The sequence below is a fragment of the Lepidochelys olivacea genome (genome assembly GCF_965140295.1).
Source record: "Lepidochelys olivacea isolate rLepOli2 genome assembly, chromosome: 1".
Classification (NCBI taxonomy): Eukaryota; Metazoa; Chordata; order Testudines; family Cheloniidae; genus Lepidochelys; species Lepidochelys olivacea.
In genome coordinates this window covers 47,371,216-47,388,215 of record NC_140411.1, presented here as the reverse complement: position 1 = coordinate 47,388,215, position 17,000 = coordinate 47,371,216, and the positions used below count along the sequence as shown (strand labels likewise).

At 43.0% G+C, this 17,000-nt stretch overlaps 1 protein-coding gene across 1 annotated transcript in view; it reads left to right on the top strand.

The window, feature by feature from the left end:
* Positions 1-17,000, top strand: part of FLT1 (fms related receptor tyrosine kinase 1) — a 138,497-nt gene that overhangs the window by 72,002 nt on the left and 49,495 nt on the right. The window contains exon 12 of the mRNA XM_084639523.1: positions 11,135-11,243. Within this exon, the coding sequence (XP_084495649.1) occupies positions 11,135-11,243 (109 nt within the window). The remainder of the gene's footprint in view (positions 1-11,134; positions 11,244-17,000) is intronic.

Genomic DNA, 17,000 nt, shown 5'->3' with positions numbered 1-17,000 from the left:
CCTACCTGGCCACCACACATTGAATCAGCTGTGCAATAGCCAGACCTAATCTGTTTGTGTGTTGTGCTTTTTGGAGACAGTGGAAGGGGAGGGGCTTAAATGTCAGGCCAACTTCCAGCCCACGGCAAATAAGTTCCTCCCTGGAGGAAGATGCTAATAATGGATCCTCGCTGCGGGATTGCAGAGTTTGTTTGAAGTCTTTGGCAATCAGCCATTTTTTGAAGCATGCCCAGAAGTGCATCTGAAATGATGGTTCCTGTGTGTGTGTATTATTGAAAGTTTTACAATGAAACACAGTTGTTCTCCTTATCTATCCAACGTGCTGTTAATCCCAGAATGGACTGTGTGGGGTTGCTTTGTGGCCACGTGTCTGCACTAAAAGAATAGCATTTAGAAGTCACCAGAGTTATGAGTTACTGCCAAACTTTTTCATGCATTTTAGCTATAACGCTGATAGCAAAAAGGGAGCTGATAAGGAGGCTTCTGTAATTTTTATGAGCCATCTGAAGCACAAATAATCTTTTCTTGAAATGTGGTGGTTAGCTCCAGCTAGGTCAGTGTAAGTTCTCCTTGCCTCTGAAGAGTTGCTTTTCCCAGGTCTTCGGGCCCTGTTTGGCTGAGGACAGATAGCTCTTCTAAATGTGCTCTCTGGCCCTTGGCATAGTTTCTTGCCAAGTCTTACGTTGCCTGATTTCTACATACGTGGCTGACATAGAGTAGTCAGACATTTTTATTGCCAGGAGAGATTGTGGTTTTGCTGTCTTTGCAGTCAACTTGTGTAGGATTAGAATCACTGACATATCTAGTTAAAAAATTCATTCATTGTGTTCCAAAGCAAAGTCAAAGTGGAGACAGTTGAGACAAAAGCTTCCTGATTGGGAGGAATGTTGAGCCCATTCACAGAACTAAGCAGACTGGATATGACATTTCATCACAATGTCAGCTGTTACTTTAAAAAAAACTCTCAGAGAACTTCTGAATACCTTCTGTATTGATACATCCATATTCCTATTTCCAAGCATAAAAGGCATGAAGCTCAGTGTGAGAAGTAGACAAAGGCAGCACTTAAAGGACAGGGTGGAAAGTTGGATGGGATGGAGCAAGGAGGAAAGAGCTGAGGAGTGAGCTGGGATGGAGCTGGGCACCTGAGAACAAGGATCTTAAAACTGATGTGAAATGACAGAGGAAACTGGTGAAGGGACTGAGGGATGGAACAACAAACATGATTAGAGCAACTTGAAAGGATAGTTATTTTGGATAGAGGGAGAGAGGAAAACTGAGACAGGGGAGGCCAAAGACAGTTACAGTAATTAAGGCAAGAGATGAACAAGGCATGTTCAAAGGTTTATTTTTGGTAATCAAGGTAAGTGTTTGGGTCTTGCCTAAGGAAGAGTTGCCAATTCTGTCCACGTTGTGTGTAAATAGAGCATTAGAGCCATATCAGGTCATGGTTCTCATTGGTTTGGCTTTTTGTTTCAGTGAGTTGGTTTGTTGTCTGTATGGAAATATAAATGCAACCTCTAGTTTATTATTAAGTTTAGCCCTTCCCGCCCTTCCCCCCCTCCCCCCTCCCCCTTTTGCATGGGTAAAAGAACACAGGAAGGGTGTGCGACATTATTCATTTAGTGACACAGAGAAACCATGGTTGTGACAGTGTTTTAGTAACATTTCCGCTGAAACCTCTCTAAACAGACATTGAGAAACTTGAGTGGTATAATGGAATAAGTCAATGATGTAAGCAATAATACTTAATCATCAAATAACTGTTCAAGTGATTCAATTCCCACACCCAAAGTTTTCATTCTCACATTGGACTTTCTCATTGATTTTCTACAGTGTAATAACTCAGATTATTTTTAGATTCTTCATATAAACTGATCCATTCAGTTCTTAAGAAACATCAGTTATGAGTGCTCCCAGCTAAAATTAGGGCTATATTTCATGCAATGCTAATACTGGCAGTTATCCTTAACTGGAGCAACAACTCATTGCAAAGGCAATATGTGGGTGACCTGCAATAAAAATAAAGTAAGAAATGGTGCATTAATCTATCCCTGTGTGTGTGTGTGTGTTACCTGACACTTCCCATTATAAGACCCTGTTTTCAGTTGCATATAACTGCCAAACTTCAACTGTTTGGCCTGAAATTTTTCATTCCACGTGTTTGCCACAGGATGAATTTGTTTTTGAACATTTCAGCCAAAACAGTTCAGCTGTTTCCAAGAATGAGGCTTGGGGAAATAACTTGTTTTGCCCATGTTAAAAAATCCTGGCAACCTTTTCTTTCAAAAGCTCTGACTCCCTCATGCTTTGAGGCAGGGACCTGAAATATGGCAGAGATGAGGGGTTTCTTGTGAGGGCTGTGCCTTTTGGTGTTCCCATGATAATGTGGAGGAGAAAGCTGCCTGATTCAAATGGAGAGGAGACAGGGTACTGGGGGTGAGGGCAGAAACTGGAGTTGAAGGCTGGCAGGCCTTCATTCATCTGCTGTCAGGGAAGAGGGAAACTGGGACTGAAAGTCTGGCAGGGCAAGGAGATTGGGACTGCGAACTGGAGCAGAAACTAAGACTGAGAACCAGCGGGGTGTGGGGAAGGAGGTGAGGAAGGAGGAGAGACAGAGAGCCAGGGTGTGTGGGAAGAACTAGGACTGGCTGGGCAAAGAGATTGGGACAAGGCCCTGGGTGGTTGGGGAGAGGAACTCTGAGATTGGACAAGGATCTCAGGAAGGAAAATTTGGACTGAGAGCCAGTGGGGATGGCAAATGTGGGGAGGGATAGCTCAGTGGTTTGAGCATTGGCTTGCTAAACCCAGGGTTCTGAGTTCAATCCTTGAGGGGGCCATTTGGGATCTGGGGCAAAAATTGGGGATTGGTCCTGCTTTGAGCACGGGGTTGGACTAGATGACCTCCTGAGGTCCCTTCCAACCCTGATATTCTATGATTCTATGGGCAGGGGGGGAGCATGTATGGAGGCCAGAGGGAGGAGAAAGACCAACTGGATGAAGAATTGGTAGTGGGGAACGTATACTGTCTGGGCAAGGAGACTGGGGTGTAGGGGGAACTGGGAAAGGCTGGGCAAGGAGACTGGGAATGGAGAGTCTGGAGTAGCAAGACTAGGACTTGCTAGGCAAGGAGACTGGGATAAGAAGTCTGAGGAGTGGAGACTGGGACTATGTAGGCAAGGAAAATGGGATTGGGACAAAGAGCAAGAGTTGGGAAAGAAACAGGGCAGGGACAGGTTGGAGCAAAAGAGTCTGTTTCCACTAGAGCATGCTCCCCTCCAGAGACTGGAATGGAACAAAAGATCCCCGAGTCTCTCCATTCATCTGCTGTCAGCAAATAGCTGTGAAGCCTTCTGAGAAAGAGTGTGTCTCATCTCCTCTAATACTGGTCCACTGGTCCACATAGAGGATTACAACCTACTACTGCTGTGAGCTACTCTCTTAGCTCAAGTGTCAGATGGCTGTGCTATGTGGCTCAAAGCTCCAACCCTGCTGATGAAACCATGGGGCTGTCAATATGATGCCACAAGACAGAACTACTGTTTTTCAGTTTGTTTTTCTAAAAGCTGGGAATTACACACACACACAAACTAAGTTAAAAGGACACTAAGAGCACTTAGAAGTTAGGAAATGCCAGAGTTCAGGCTATTTGTGCAACCTTAATTCAGCCCCCTTGTGTGTATTATGCATTATGATACAGTCTTCAATTACATGATCACATACTAGTTTTTCCGACAGGACTCCTGCCTCATGGGGTGGGATGAGGATGACTCAGGAATTTGTAGTGAAGGAGACTCTTGTTTGTAAGACCCCTGCTTCATTTGCTGCAGAAGTTAGAAGGTCTGTCGGGAATGAGGCAGAGGGTTTCAGAAAGAGAAGGGATGGTCTCATGGTGAACGCAGTTGAACAATGCCTGAGAGAAATGGATTCTGTCCTTTCCTCTACCACAAAATTTCTATGTGATGCTAGTCAAGTCACTTAAACTAAACTTTTCCCAGGTGGCCACTAATTGTGTGTTCCTCATTTTCTGGGTGCCTAATGAGATCCTGCTGTATGATCTGCAGAAGTGCTGAGTGCTTGCAGCTGTGATGAAGTCAACGTGAATTGTATTTTGGACATAGACAGTGCTATGTAATGCTAAGTACTCTGATAAATCATCTCCTCAACATCTCAAATTGGGCACCCAACATTACTGGCTACTTTAAACCTTAAACTCTCACTGCCTCAGTTCCCCATGTGTGAAGTGGGGATAATACCACCCCCTTATCCAGGGGACTTGTGAAAATTAATTCAAGTTTGTGAAGCACTCAAATATTATAGTGACGCGTGCCAGAGAAAAGCCCATGAGGAAATGAGTGATTCTGTCTTTGGACCAGGATTGAATAATGAGCAGTAAATAAGGCATGGGGGCCACAAATTGAACAATGAGGAGAAAACAAACTATTGAATAACTGCTCATTAAATGAGCATTGTGCACTGAACGACGCAGGGCTCCTGTGGAAAAAAATAGTATGTAATCATGTAATTAAAAGCTAAATCACAGTGCATATGTACAAGAGGGCCAAATTAAGGTTACACAGGAAACCTTAATTCTGGCATTTACTAACTTTGGAGTGTTTGGCTATGCAATATATGATAATATATGATTTAGCGAGAATTAATACATGACCGTGTAGTGTGGTATGTTATGAAGGTTTTATTTATTTATCTATCCATCCAGCTACTTACATGGCCCTTATCACCTTAGTATCTGTGCACCTTATTGGCATACGTTTTGGATGGACGTATCATTTATGAGTGGCAAAGCCACTTGACTTCAGGATTTAGGATAAAATGCAAACTAAACACCCAAACGTAAAGGTTTTCCAAACCTAAAACTACTCTTGTTTTTGTCCCTCTTTAGTTTGATTGATGATACCATCTTTGGTCACAGATGTGTAGGTGCCATTACAGTTTGTGACGCTGCAGTGTAAAATACAAACTCGTGCAGGACAGTAGTTTAATAAAAATGTGTTAAACACTTACGTACATTAGATAAATAATACATCAATTTGGAGAGTGTAATTAGGCTAATATTTTGAGAAGGTAGGGATGGATCCTGTGTGTTACGAGTTGTGGAGCCATAAATGTGTCTATATAAAGTCGATCCTAACAAATGAAAGTATTTCTGATAGTTCACCCTCTATTTTGTTTCTTCTGGTTCACACCTAGCAAAGCAGTGGAGAATATGGGCAGTTATAACCATGTGGCAGTCGTACTGATTTCAGTAAGACTGCTTCTATGCTCATAAGTTACTCATATGCTTAAGCTCTTCGGAGGATCTGGGCCATGGGTTGTACTATTTACTTTAAGAGCATTACTGCAGGATTTTAGTTTGCCTTATTTTCAATGTACCACACATAATTTTTCTCTGGGGTGTCCATCCTCCTCAGTGCTACTAGAATTTGTTATCACTTTTAAAAGAATCACTTCAGAGGGGCATCCTGGGCAGGGCCTAGAGTCTGACACATGTAGGAAAGCATGACTTGGCACATGCAGTTGCAGAGCTCTGTCTGCCATCGGCTCCTTGACATCCCCTCCCGCCAGGTGCCACAGAGGCGGTGAGTCAAATGTTAGTGTATTAGCCGTATGGCATTGAATAAGAGGGCCCGATGGGTGCGTCCAGGAATACTTCATTGCTTGTACTACAGCTTCTTTAGAATCATGCAGGGCCAGTTCTACGGGGGGGCAAATAGGGCGGTTGTTTTGGGGCACCTTCTTTCAGGAGGCACTGTCTCACCACTCGGGGGGAAGAGGGGCGGGGGCGGGGCGCTGAAAATGTTTTCTGCTCTGGCCAGCAAAATGATTAGGGCTGCTCCTGCCACTGCTCTTTCAAGGGGATAGTGTGTTCTGCTTGTGGTGCTGCTGAAGACACAGCTCTGCTTTATGAGCAACAAAGTCACCTGCCTTGACAGCACAAACTTAGGACAAAAAGGGTCCCCATGACTTTTGTCCACGTCTGGTTATTCAATTCAGAGATATTTCAGTAGGTGTTTCTTATATTGAAAACAATGTTTGTTCTGAAGGTGAAGCATGTTGTCCAGGTATTTGACACAGATACCTCCTGCCATGCTCAAATAAATGGGTTAGTCTCTAAGGTGCCACACGTCCTCCTTTTCTTTTTGCGAATACAGACGAACACGGCTGCTACTCTGAAACCTATTAAGTATGTAACATCACTGGCACAATTAAAACAACACAGTGATGTGCTCCAGTATTTCGACAAGGGTCTCCCACAATAAGGTCTCCCCCTCAGTGGAGGTGCATGTAAAGACCTTTTAGGAGGGAGGGAGCTATCTTCCCCAGGAAAATTGTCAAAATTGCCAACCATTTCCCTCTGGCTTCTCTGCCACCCATCTCAACAGTGTGAGTCCTTTGTACAGGCTCTTACGCGGAATGGGACTTTAATGTAGAAACCGCCAGCATGAGGGGAGGAATCAACCTGTACTTCCTCCTGCCTACAAAGATTTTGTCACCTCTCTTAATCAGTGCGCCTGCACTCCTGATCCTCCTCCCCATCAGCCTCAGATATGGCCACCCACCATTTCCGCCTTCTCCTTGCTTTCAGGATCTCCTCTTCTCTCAGCTGCTAGTGATGGCAGCAGCAACAGGAGAATAATCTCCCCAGCCTCTGACTTGGCAATGTGCCTTGTTTCTTAGAACTTAATACTTCAATTGGCCTGGGTTGGTTTGATACAAGATAAACGTTGGTGGAAGCTAGCAGATACCAGCCTTTACCCTGTCATAGCTAGCTGTGGCATCTGACTGCTGTGTGTTGTCCTCTTGTGCAGACAGCGCTGCTCCGGCCAATTTCTAAACCTCTTCACGTTGCAGAGAATGTCAGATGCTGAAGGAGTTAGATGACATGAAGTCAATATCAAACACTCTCTTTACGCAACACTATGAAGAAAACACAAAGCTCAGATAGGTCCCCAGTAAGGCTATTTACTCAGTATACACAAACCAAGACTAGCTACGTACACACTGCTTTTTGAGAGTTTTCAGACAGCTTTCACAACACAGAGCACAGTGTGCACCATTAGAAGACTCACAGACAATATATTAAAGGGATACGGTCTTATTCCTATACACTACAAGTACCTAAGGCAATAACTGAGGTAATACTATATACATATCTAAAGGAGTGCACTGGCCTCTGCCCGGGTATAATTAATATATCTAAGTCTGATGGAATAAGAAAACTTATGCTTTAGAGGAAATTTCCCTTTTAAAAATGAGACCTGATTGTGTCAGACAAAGTATTGGATGATAAAATTAATTCCCACAAACTGGGGGAATTGCAGAAGGCGTATTTACCATATAGGCCTCAGGCTCAGGAATAATACACTATGAGCTTCAGTCTAATAAAATAGATATCAGATACCAGTAGAGTCAGAGACCAAGGCCTGCTTCTCCCCTGCCAGGTACTTTGTGTAGTTGTTTACATCTATGCAAAATGGGTGTGAAATAATATCAAGTGATATAGCCTCGGTGAGCCCACTGCTGGAATTCTGCTCCCAGCTCTAATGTCTACACCTTTAAAAATTAGAGAGGATTCAAAGGAGAGCCACAAAAAGAATTCAAGGGCTGGAAAACATACACTATCATGAGAGACTTAAAGATCTCAGCTGATTTAACTTATCTAAAAGAAATGTAAGAGGCAACTTGATCTGTAAGTACCTATGCGGAGAGACGATATCTGATATTATTGGGCTCTTTCATCTAGCAGGAAAATGGCTGAAAGGCCAAGTTAGAAATAATATAATTGGAAATAAGATGTAACTTTTTAACGGTGAAGGCAATTGACCGTTGGAACAACCTACCCAGGGAAGAGGTACATTTGCCACCACTTCTAGTCTTTACATCAAGATTGGATGTCTTTTTAAAACAGATGATCTAGTTCAGCCACAAGTTATTGAGCCTGAAAGTGTTGGCTTGTGTAGCAGAGAAAATAATCCCTTCCCCCCCCCCACTGCAGGAATCACTGGGTGAAATTAGAACGCCCGTGGTATCCCAGAGGATGGACTAGAAGATCATAGATGCCCCACCTGGCCTCAGTTATCTGTAACTCTATAATTTGCTAGTGCAGAGTGTGAATTTATATTCATGTCACAGACACGTAACCTGGCTAGAGTTTCCCCTGGCTGGACACTCACCAGACTCAGGTTTCAGAGTAGCAGCCGTGTTAGTCTGTATCCACAATAAGAAAAGGAGGACTTGTGGCACCTTAGAGACTAACAAATTTATTTGAGCATAAGCTTTCGTGAGCTCCAGCTCACTCAGTGCTTAATTTGTACTGAAAGAGGTGCCGGGCTCAAACAATTTTTTTACATTCATAACTGATTGAGCAAGCCCAGAGGAGCTGGGACTATGAACTGCCAAGCCCTGGCTCAAATTAAGCACTGAACAGACTGTTGTGTTTGGGGCCCACTTCAGTGGGCCCTGTGTGCTTTAAGCCTCTTGAGAGTGAGCAAAGTCCAGACACTGCTCCTGGCTGTGGTCTCTGGGCACACACTTGGAATCAGATTCTCTGTCTAGCTCCCCTTCTGAGAGCTGAGACTCAGTGAGCCAATTGCCCAGCTCCTGGGAACAGTCCTGACCCCTCAGACTCCCCCATATCTTAAACACACCCAGAACTCCACCTTGTGGGTGCTCTGGATTTACAGCTTCACTCTTCAGGAGCACATGAGAGTGCAAGCCAACAGAGACACACAGTCAGACTTCCAAACATGATTACTCTGACTTAGCATGAAAGATACACAGATCTAGGCAAAATAACAAACACATCTGTATGCATTATCCTGCCTCAGTTTCCTCTCTTCTCTAGAGAGTTCTTTGGTCTTGGGGAGAGTCCTCTGTGATGTTCAGGAGCCTTCTCCTGCAGCTCATGGCTTCTCCTCAAAATCAAGTAGTTCATCTCTCTCTACATAACTTAGCTGCCTCTGACCTTGACTGGTCCCACAGTTAAACAGGACCCCTCTACCTGTCTCCCCGCCCCACCAAGCATGCTTTTCTCTCCTACCCAAAGCTTCCTATGTGTCTCTGAGTCCCTTGAGTTTTTATGGCCCCCTGTGAACACCTGGTTTTTTTTGTTCTGTTGCTGGGGTTTTCCGCTTCCCCGCCCTGCAGACAGGTTGGAAGAGCTAGCTTCTCTCAGCTTCAGCCAACCCACTCTCCCAAAGTGTTTTCACCTGAATACAGCTATGAAAGTTTAATGACTGATAATTGTCCCTGGTCTGTCAGACATGCTACAGGCCCTGTTAGCAAATGCTGGATTCCCCAGTCACAGAGACATTCCCTGATACAACAGTTTCATAATAACCACTTCATAACATCAACCAGAATTCATAAGCTGAACAAACAGACCCCCAAATCATCACAGTTCGTAAACATTGTTTTTAGCATGTTTGACCAGCACTTAGTGAGGCGATGTAGAAGGTCACTATGCCTCAGTAAGGAGCAATGTTGTTGATCTTGACTCATGACTCTAGTTACAGACAGAATGAACAGAAGAAAATATTAACTGCACTACAATAATTTTTGTTAAAAAACTCAAACATGTTAATCGACATAGACGTATCTTTTCTCATTGCTGCCTATCACACCACTCTACCAATAACGCCAGCTCAACATGTCTTTATCTGCTTTCCTTAGACCCATCGCCATGCTCTTATCCATGCCATTCCTTTCGAGGTGGCATGAAAAAATGAATGCCCTTCCTGAACCACTTTGCAGTCCCATTGCTCTGTCTGCATTCAAATTTCTTCTCAAAACCTACTTCTACCATGATGCCTGTGCAAAATAAATTAAGAATGATTGGGTTGACGAACAACTGGGGAGCTAAACTGAATTATCAGGATGTGATCAGCCACGACCATTGTACCTATTTTCCCTACCCATTGTCTGTTTATCCTTTTAGACTTTGAGCCTTCTTACATATATATATATATATATACACACACACAGCACCATGCCCACGCTCTTTTTGGATAGCACCATGTTTCATATTAATTAATAATAATAAATAACAGAAATTAAGACTACCACCAATCATTATTTGGGGAATCCCCCTCCCCAAAATCTCTGTCTTAGGTACTTCTAGAGCCCCCGCTAACATGGTATCTTAACATCTCTCAATCTTTAATGTGTTTATCCTCACAATACCCCTGTGAGGCAGGGAAGTACTGTTAGCCCTGTTTTACAGATGGGGAACTGAAACCCAGAGGCTAAAAGACTTGCCCCAGGTCATACAGAAGGTCTGTGGTGGAACAGAGACTTGAATCAGGTCTCCCATGGGCTAGACCAGTTCCCTAAGCACTAGACCATCCATCCACCACTATGCATGGTATTCCCTCGTGTAGGCATCAGTGTAACGTTTTTCTCTGAAGCAATGTTAGATGTTACTGTGCCATGCCCTTCAGCTATCTGCTCGTACAAATTATATCACCTCAGGAAAGCATTCAGTGTGCTAGGCTTTCTAAGACGGTGTGATCAGAATAGCGGAATAGAGGCATAGATCATCAAAGCAGAGTTTTGACTGCTACTATATTAACTGTATTAAAACTGAAATCCAAAAGGAAAAAAATGTGAAAAAGGAAGAGGTGAGTAATGTCTGTCCAGCCCCTGCCCTCATTCTCGTAGCAGTTACAAGAAACAACGAAAGATGCCACAAACTCATCTGTTATGAAATGGAGCTTCATTTTCCCAGTATTATCCAAACAAATAAGGCGTTCCTCACCTTCTCCCTTTGTTGACTGACTGACCCACGGGCAGCCTCCTGGGGTAGAGCATGCTATGCCACACCTCATGTTTTATAACCTGTCGTTATTACATCAGCAGCATGAGATAAATCACCCTGAAAGGCACATGCAAAGATTTGGATTGTAGTGATTCTGATAATGGAGTGGTCTCCTGGGCAGCTAGTTTCCTGTTATTTTTCCATCATTACCAGAGCCTGACATGGTGACACCTCCTACTAATCACCACTGAATGAATGGAGCAACTGAATCATATTAATGTCAATAGGAACTTTTTAAAAAAGGGTTCAAACAACTTCTTAATCTAACATGAGCTCAAACTATTCTTGCTTTCACAGACTGCTAGCATTCTGGCTGTAGCCGAAGCCAAATCTTCCGGAATCTACAGCTGCGTGGCTTCCAATAAAGTAGGAAATGTTGAAAGAAACATTAGCTTTTATGTAACAGGTAAGGTACAATCCGTTCAGTAACTAAACACCCACCCTGGTCAGAATGTTGCATTTGTTAGGATGTCATGTGGTTTACACTTCCCCTAGGTGTGATACTTACTGGAGGCAGATGTTAACTAATGTAATATTTTTCACTGCTTCTGTGGTGGGTTTTGACAGAACTGCTAAGACTTGGCTGCTAAAAATGGGATTAGCACACATGATCCATTATCAGCTTTCTAATGAAGATGCAAATTGCTCATGAAAATAATGGTCTCTTGCTATGACTTTTTTCTAGTGCAGTCGGCACATGTGTAATGTTACTTTATAATTTGTGAAACCCATCTCAGGCAGCATCAGGTGTGCTCACACTATGTATCAGCTTCTGCCAACTATGGCCCTGAGCATGCAACAGGTACCCTGGAAGCAGAATGCTGTGCCTGCCCGCTGCCCCATTGAAGTCAATGCAATTCAGCACAGGCATAGGGATCTGCCTACCTCAGGAACACATTGCAGGACCAGGGCCGGTGGATCACAATTGACCATCTTTTTGCAGGTGTATCTCCCATTGACACCAATGAGTATTTTGTACACAGATGATAGGACCTAATGCATTCTACTATCCCCTTCTGAGGAAGATACCATTGTATAATATAGGCCCATATCCAGCAAAGACTTAAATATGTGTTTAACTATGTATGTGAGTAATTCTAGTGACTTCAATGGCATAAAGTCAAGCATGTGCATAAGTCTTTGCAGGAACAGGACTTTAAGGAGTAAATGCTGTGACTTCAAGAGCTAAGAAAATAAATGGGAATTCACTAATAGCCAGTACACAATTTATCAACCATCACGTAGCAAGATCACATTGCAAAGGAGCTACCTTCTGGTTGAAGGTTTTGCTTTGGCTGTTGCACGATGCATTTACCAAGTGTGGACTCATGGGATGTGAGGCTTACATTAATGGTCCCGTATAGTCTTGGAAAAGATCCTGGTGAAAGAAAATGAGACTTAATAATTTAATAGCAGATATTTTAGAAACCACAGGCCAATCTATCTTTAATACTAAAAATACTAGAAATGAGAAACCTGCCATAACCTCACAGCTGAAAAGGGGATACATTTTTAATTAAGCATGTTTTGTTGTTGTTCTTGCTCTAATATTGTAATCGGTTTTGTTGTTGATCTGTTGCCTGTCATTCTGATTAATGAAAATAATGCTGGTACTATGCTGCCCCTCCCTGGTTTTTGAATTACATTTTACACTTTTTGAAATGTTCTGACCAACGGTAATAATACACTCCCACATTTAGGAACTGTTGGTTGTCTATAAATATAGAAGTTCAGTAATAAAACACCAGAACTAGTCATTGAAATGTGAACATAAATAAGTGACACATGGCGAGGTTATTAGTAAAATATGAAAAAGGAAAATATTTACTTGTTCTATTAATAGATATGGCAGGAGTATTTGCTGACTAAGAGTTCTAGAATCATAGTTTTTTTGTTTGCTTTCAGGCATTAAATTGTGTACATTTCCTTGAAAGCTAAAACCTTTACTCAAACAATGACACTAATCTGTCTGTGTTGTTGTCTGTACATATGTCACATAGAGACTTTACACACAACGTAGGACAGTGAATAGGAACATTCTAATCATCAGTCAGCCTACTGGGTACTTGCTCTTTCAATGTGCAAGACATTGAGTTGTGTGCTCTAGCCCTATCTCTTTAGGCACCTAATGCTTTGTGTAAGACCCTGAAGTCAAGTGAAGAAGATCTTTTGGTGCCATAATACCTGCCTGTTTAACATCTTCAGTTGCTCTCCCACCTAACTGTCTGATACTAGAGCATGATGACGTATATCGTTATATTTCAGGGTATGAATTGATTCTTAGCTGGGCGCAGAAAAATCATAGAAATGTAGGACTGGAAAATACCTCGATAAGCCGTCCAGTCCAGTCCCCTGCACGGAGGCAGGACTAAGTGTTATCTAGACCATCCCTGACAGGTGTTTGTCTAACCTTATTCTTAAAAACCTCCAATGATGGAAAGTCCACAACCTCCCTAGGAAATTTGTCCAGTGCTTAACTACCCTGACTGATAGAAAGTTTTTCCTAATATCTAATCTAACTCTTCCTTGATGCAATTTACTTTTTGTCCTGTCCTCACCCTCCTTTTTATAACAACCTTTTATGTACTTGAAGACTATTATCATGTCCCTCCTCAGTCTTCACTTCTCCAGATTAAACCCATTTTTTCAGTCTTTCTTTGTAGATCATGTTTTCTAGACCTTTAATTGTTTTTGTTGGTCTCCTCTGGACTTTCTCCAGTTTGTCCACATCTTTCCCGAAGTGTGGTGCCCACAACTGGATACAGTACTTCCGCTGAGACCTCATCATTGCTGAGTAGAGCGGAAGAATTACTTTTTATGTCTTGTTTACAACACTCCTGCAAATACATCCCAGGATGGTGTTCACTTTTTTTTTTTGTCAGCAATGTTACATGGTTGACTCATATTTAGTTTGTGATCCACTATAATCCCCAGATCCCTTTCTGCATTACTCCTTTTTAGGCAGTCATTTCCCATTTTGTATTTTTGCAACTGATTATTCCTGCTTAAGTGTAGTCATTTGTATTTCTCCTTATTGAATTTCATCCTATTTGTTTCAAACCATTTTTCCAGTTTGTCAAAATCACTTTGAACTCCAATCCTGTCCTCCAAAGTGCTTGCAACCCCTCCCAGCTTGGTATTGTCCTCAAACTTTATAGGTGTATTCTCTATCCAAATTATTTATGAAGATATTGAATGGAACCTAACCCGCTCCATGATACCATACTTTACCTGGTAGAATGTATAATGGCAGAGAGGGTGAATAGCTATGACTTTCCCCTGAAGGCTTTGGTTTTGGCATCCATTCAGAAATGGGATATTGGAGTGGTTGGTTTACTGTTGTCTGGAAATTGTTCATGGTTTCACTGGTAGTACCCTTTTTATGTGGGGTAGTGAGACTGATATAAACTCAGCTTTTAAATCAGTTTTTTAAAATGGTGTATTTGTCCTTCGGACTCCTGGTGTGTTGTGAGACTTGAGCTGTGTGATTTATAAACACCTGTTTGTCTACTGACATTTGGTTGCTTTAATTAAACTCGACTTGTTGCTATCTGCTGTTGGCACATTTAAAAGGGGCTTGTTCTTCTCTCCCCTGCTTCCAGCACATCTAATTTGAAAGATCAGAAATACTCATTTGGATTCACACATTACTCTAGCAAGTACACCCTTTCAGGCTGAGACTGTTGTTCTCGTCAGGTAGCATTTTATACTTCAAGGCAATTGAGAGCCTTTTTTGTTTTTGGTGTTAGTTGAAAAGCGCACTTGGGGAAAAAATGACAGTCCAAAAAATGCTGATGGTGTGAACAGACAGACAGGACACTGAAAAGGATTTCCTTCTAATGTATTCCAAACAGATACTTCAGGGCTAGGGTGACTGAATCATAGAATCATAGAATATCAGGGTTGGAAGGGACCCCAGAAGGTCATCTAGTCCAACCCCCTGCTCAAAGCAGGACCAATTCCCAGTTAAATCATCCCAGCCAGGGCTTTGTCAAGCCTGACCTTAAAAACCTCTAAGGAAGGAGATTCTACCACCTCCCTAGGTAACGCATTCCAGTGTTTCACCACCCTCTTAGTGAAAAAGTTTTTCCTAATATCCAATCTAAACCTCCCCCACTGTAACTTGAGACCATTACTCCTCGTTCTGTCATCTGCTACCATTGAGAACAGTCTAGAGCCATCCTCTTTGGAACCCCCTTTCAGGTAGTTGAAAGCAGCTATCAAATCCCCCCTCATTCTTCTCTTCTGCAGGCTAAACAATCCCAGCTCCCTCAGCCTCTCCTCATAACTCATGTGTTCCAGTCCCCTAATCATTTTTGTTGCCCTTCGCTGGACTCTCTCCAATTTATCCACATCCTTCTTGAAGTGTGGGGCCCAAAACTGGACACAGTATTCCAGATGAGGCCTCACCAATGTCGAATAGAGGGGAACGATCACGTCCCTCGATCTGCTCGCTATGCCCCTACTTATACATCCCAAAATGCCATTGGCCTTCTTGGCAACAAGGGCACACTGCTGACTCATATCCAGCTTCTCGTCCACTGTCACCCCTAGGTCCTTTTCCGCAGACTGCCGGAGGTTTGTTTGGTTTTTGTGGGTGGGGCTGGGAGGCTGTTCTCACTTGGCTCTGACTTACACAAAGACTGAAAGTCTCACATGAAAATATCCAGAGAAGGAGAACATGAACGCTTGTAGAGTCAGAAGCTGCCCGCCACAGCAAGGGAGGTCAGAAAGGACAATGAACATGGCGAAAAGCTCAAGTAGAGTCTAAGCAGATAATACCTCCCTCTCCAATATGCCCCTTATTTTGAATTACTGTGTGGGTCAATCCTTGTCTTTTAGGTGGCAAGAAACCTTGCGCTAGAGCAATGGGAAGAATTGGGGTAGAGAGGGGCAGTTTCTTTATGTGACATGCTCCTCTCTGACAGTGACTGAAATAGCAGCTAGAAAGTTATCAGAGGCTAAGGGCTGGAATTGGGGGCTGGAACTAGGGGTTCTGGGGGTGCTTCCGCACACGCTGGCTTGAAGTGGTTTCCATTATATACAGGTTTACAGTTTGGTTCAATGGCTCTCAGTATCCCCACTGGGGCTGCTCCTGGCAGCACTTACCCCCACGGGCTCTACTTCCTACAGAGAGGGATGGGGGCGGGGGTGGGGGGGCACAAGGGAGCACAGGTAAGGGGCTGAAGATGAACACATGGGGTCAAACCCTCATGTTTATTATTGTAGAGCCCTTGGTATTTCTGAGGTTGGAGTTTAATTCCCATGTGTATCTTTGGGAGATTTATGAGTGGTGCAACTTTACACCCCTCCCTTGAGGGGAATGTGATTTGGTGAATCTTGATAGAAGTGAATCTGATATGCCCTTGAATAGCTTTTCCTTCCTATGGGCCAGTCAAGAGCAGAGGCCATTTTAGGCTTTGTTTCAATGTGTTTTTAAATGTGCACCTTTGCCTTAGTCCATCAAATAACTGTAGGGAGGTATCTTATGCAGAGAAAATATGGAGTGTTCCCTCCTAAAAGACTTCCTGCTCATTGATACTGGGGCAGTCTTGAGAGTAATTCCTATGTGCCAAATTACACTGCACTAGGCCCCTCCCCCTGAATCTGTCCCTTCCCCTACTTTTGGGGATGTTTTGCTGGCACACAGCAGGCCCATGGGCGTGTTTGCAATTACTGAGGGTGAGACAGGAACGGCTCTGCCTTATCTCCCTGGTTTCCCAATGTCACTAGACGTGTTTTATTTTGAGATTCCTGATGGTGCTTGGCAAAGATAAACAAAATCTTCCATCAGGAAACCTGGGAGCTATTTCCACAGGAAGCTTCAAATCACTAAAGTAAATAAAACTCTTTTACATTATTCCAGCCATGTTACTTAGCTCGCCTCAGGCTGTTAGATTTCATGCTAGGTGTCATATATTAGGAGTTTGGAGTCTTTAAACAAATTATTTGACTGGAATCTAGTGAATTTTGCTTTTGTCCTCAGATTTGTTTTTTTTTAAAAGTGTTTTTCTTCACTGGTGACATCTAGGAAATGTCCCAAATGTGACACCATAAAGTAGCTATAGCTATGGTATTCGGAGGGCACATTATCCTTTCATGTTAAAAATAGGTCATCTCCCACTGAGTCTCATGGTCCTCCTTGATTTTGTCTTAAGAGTTT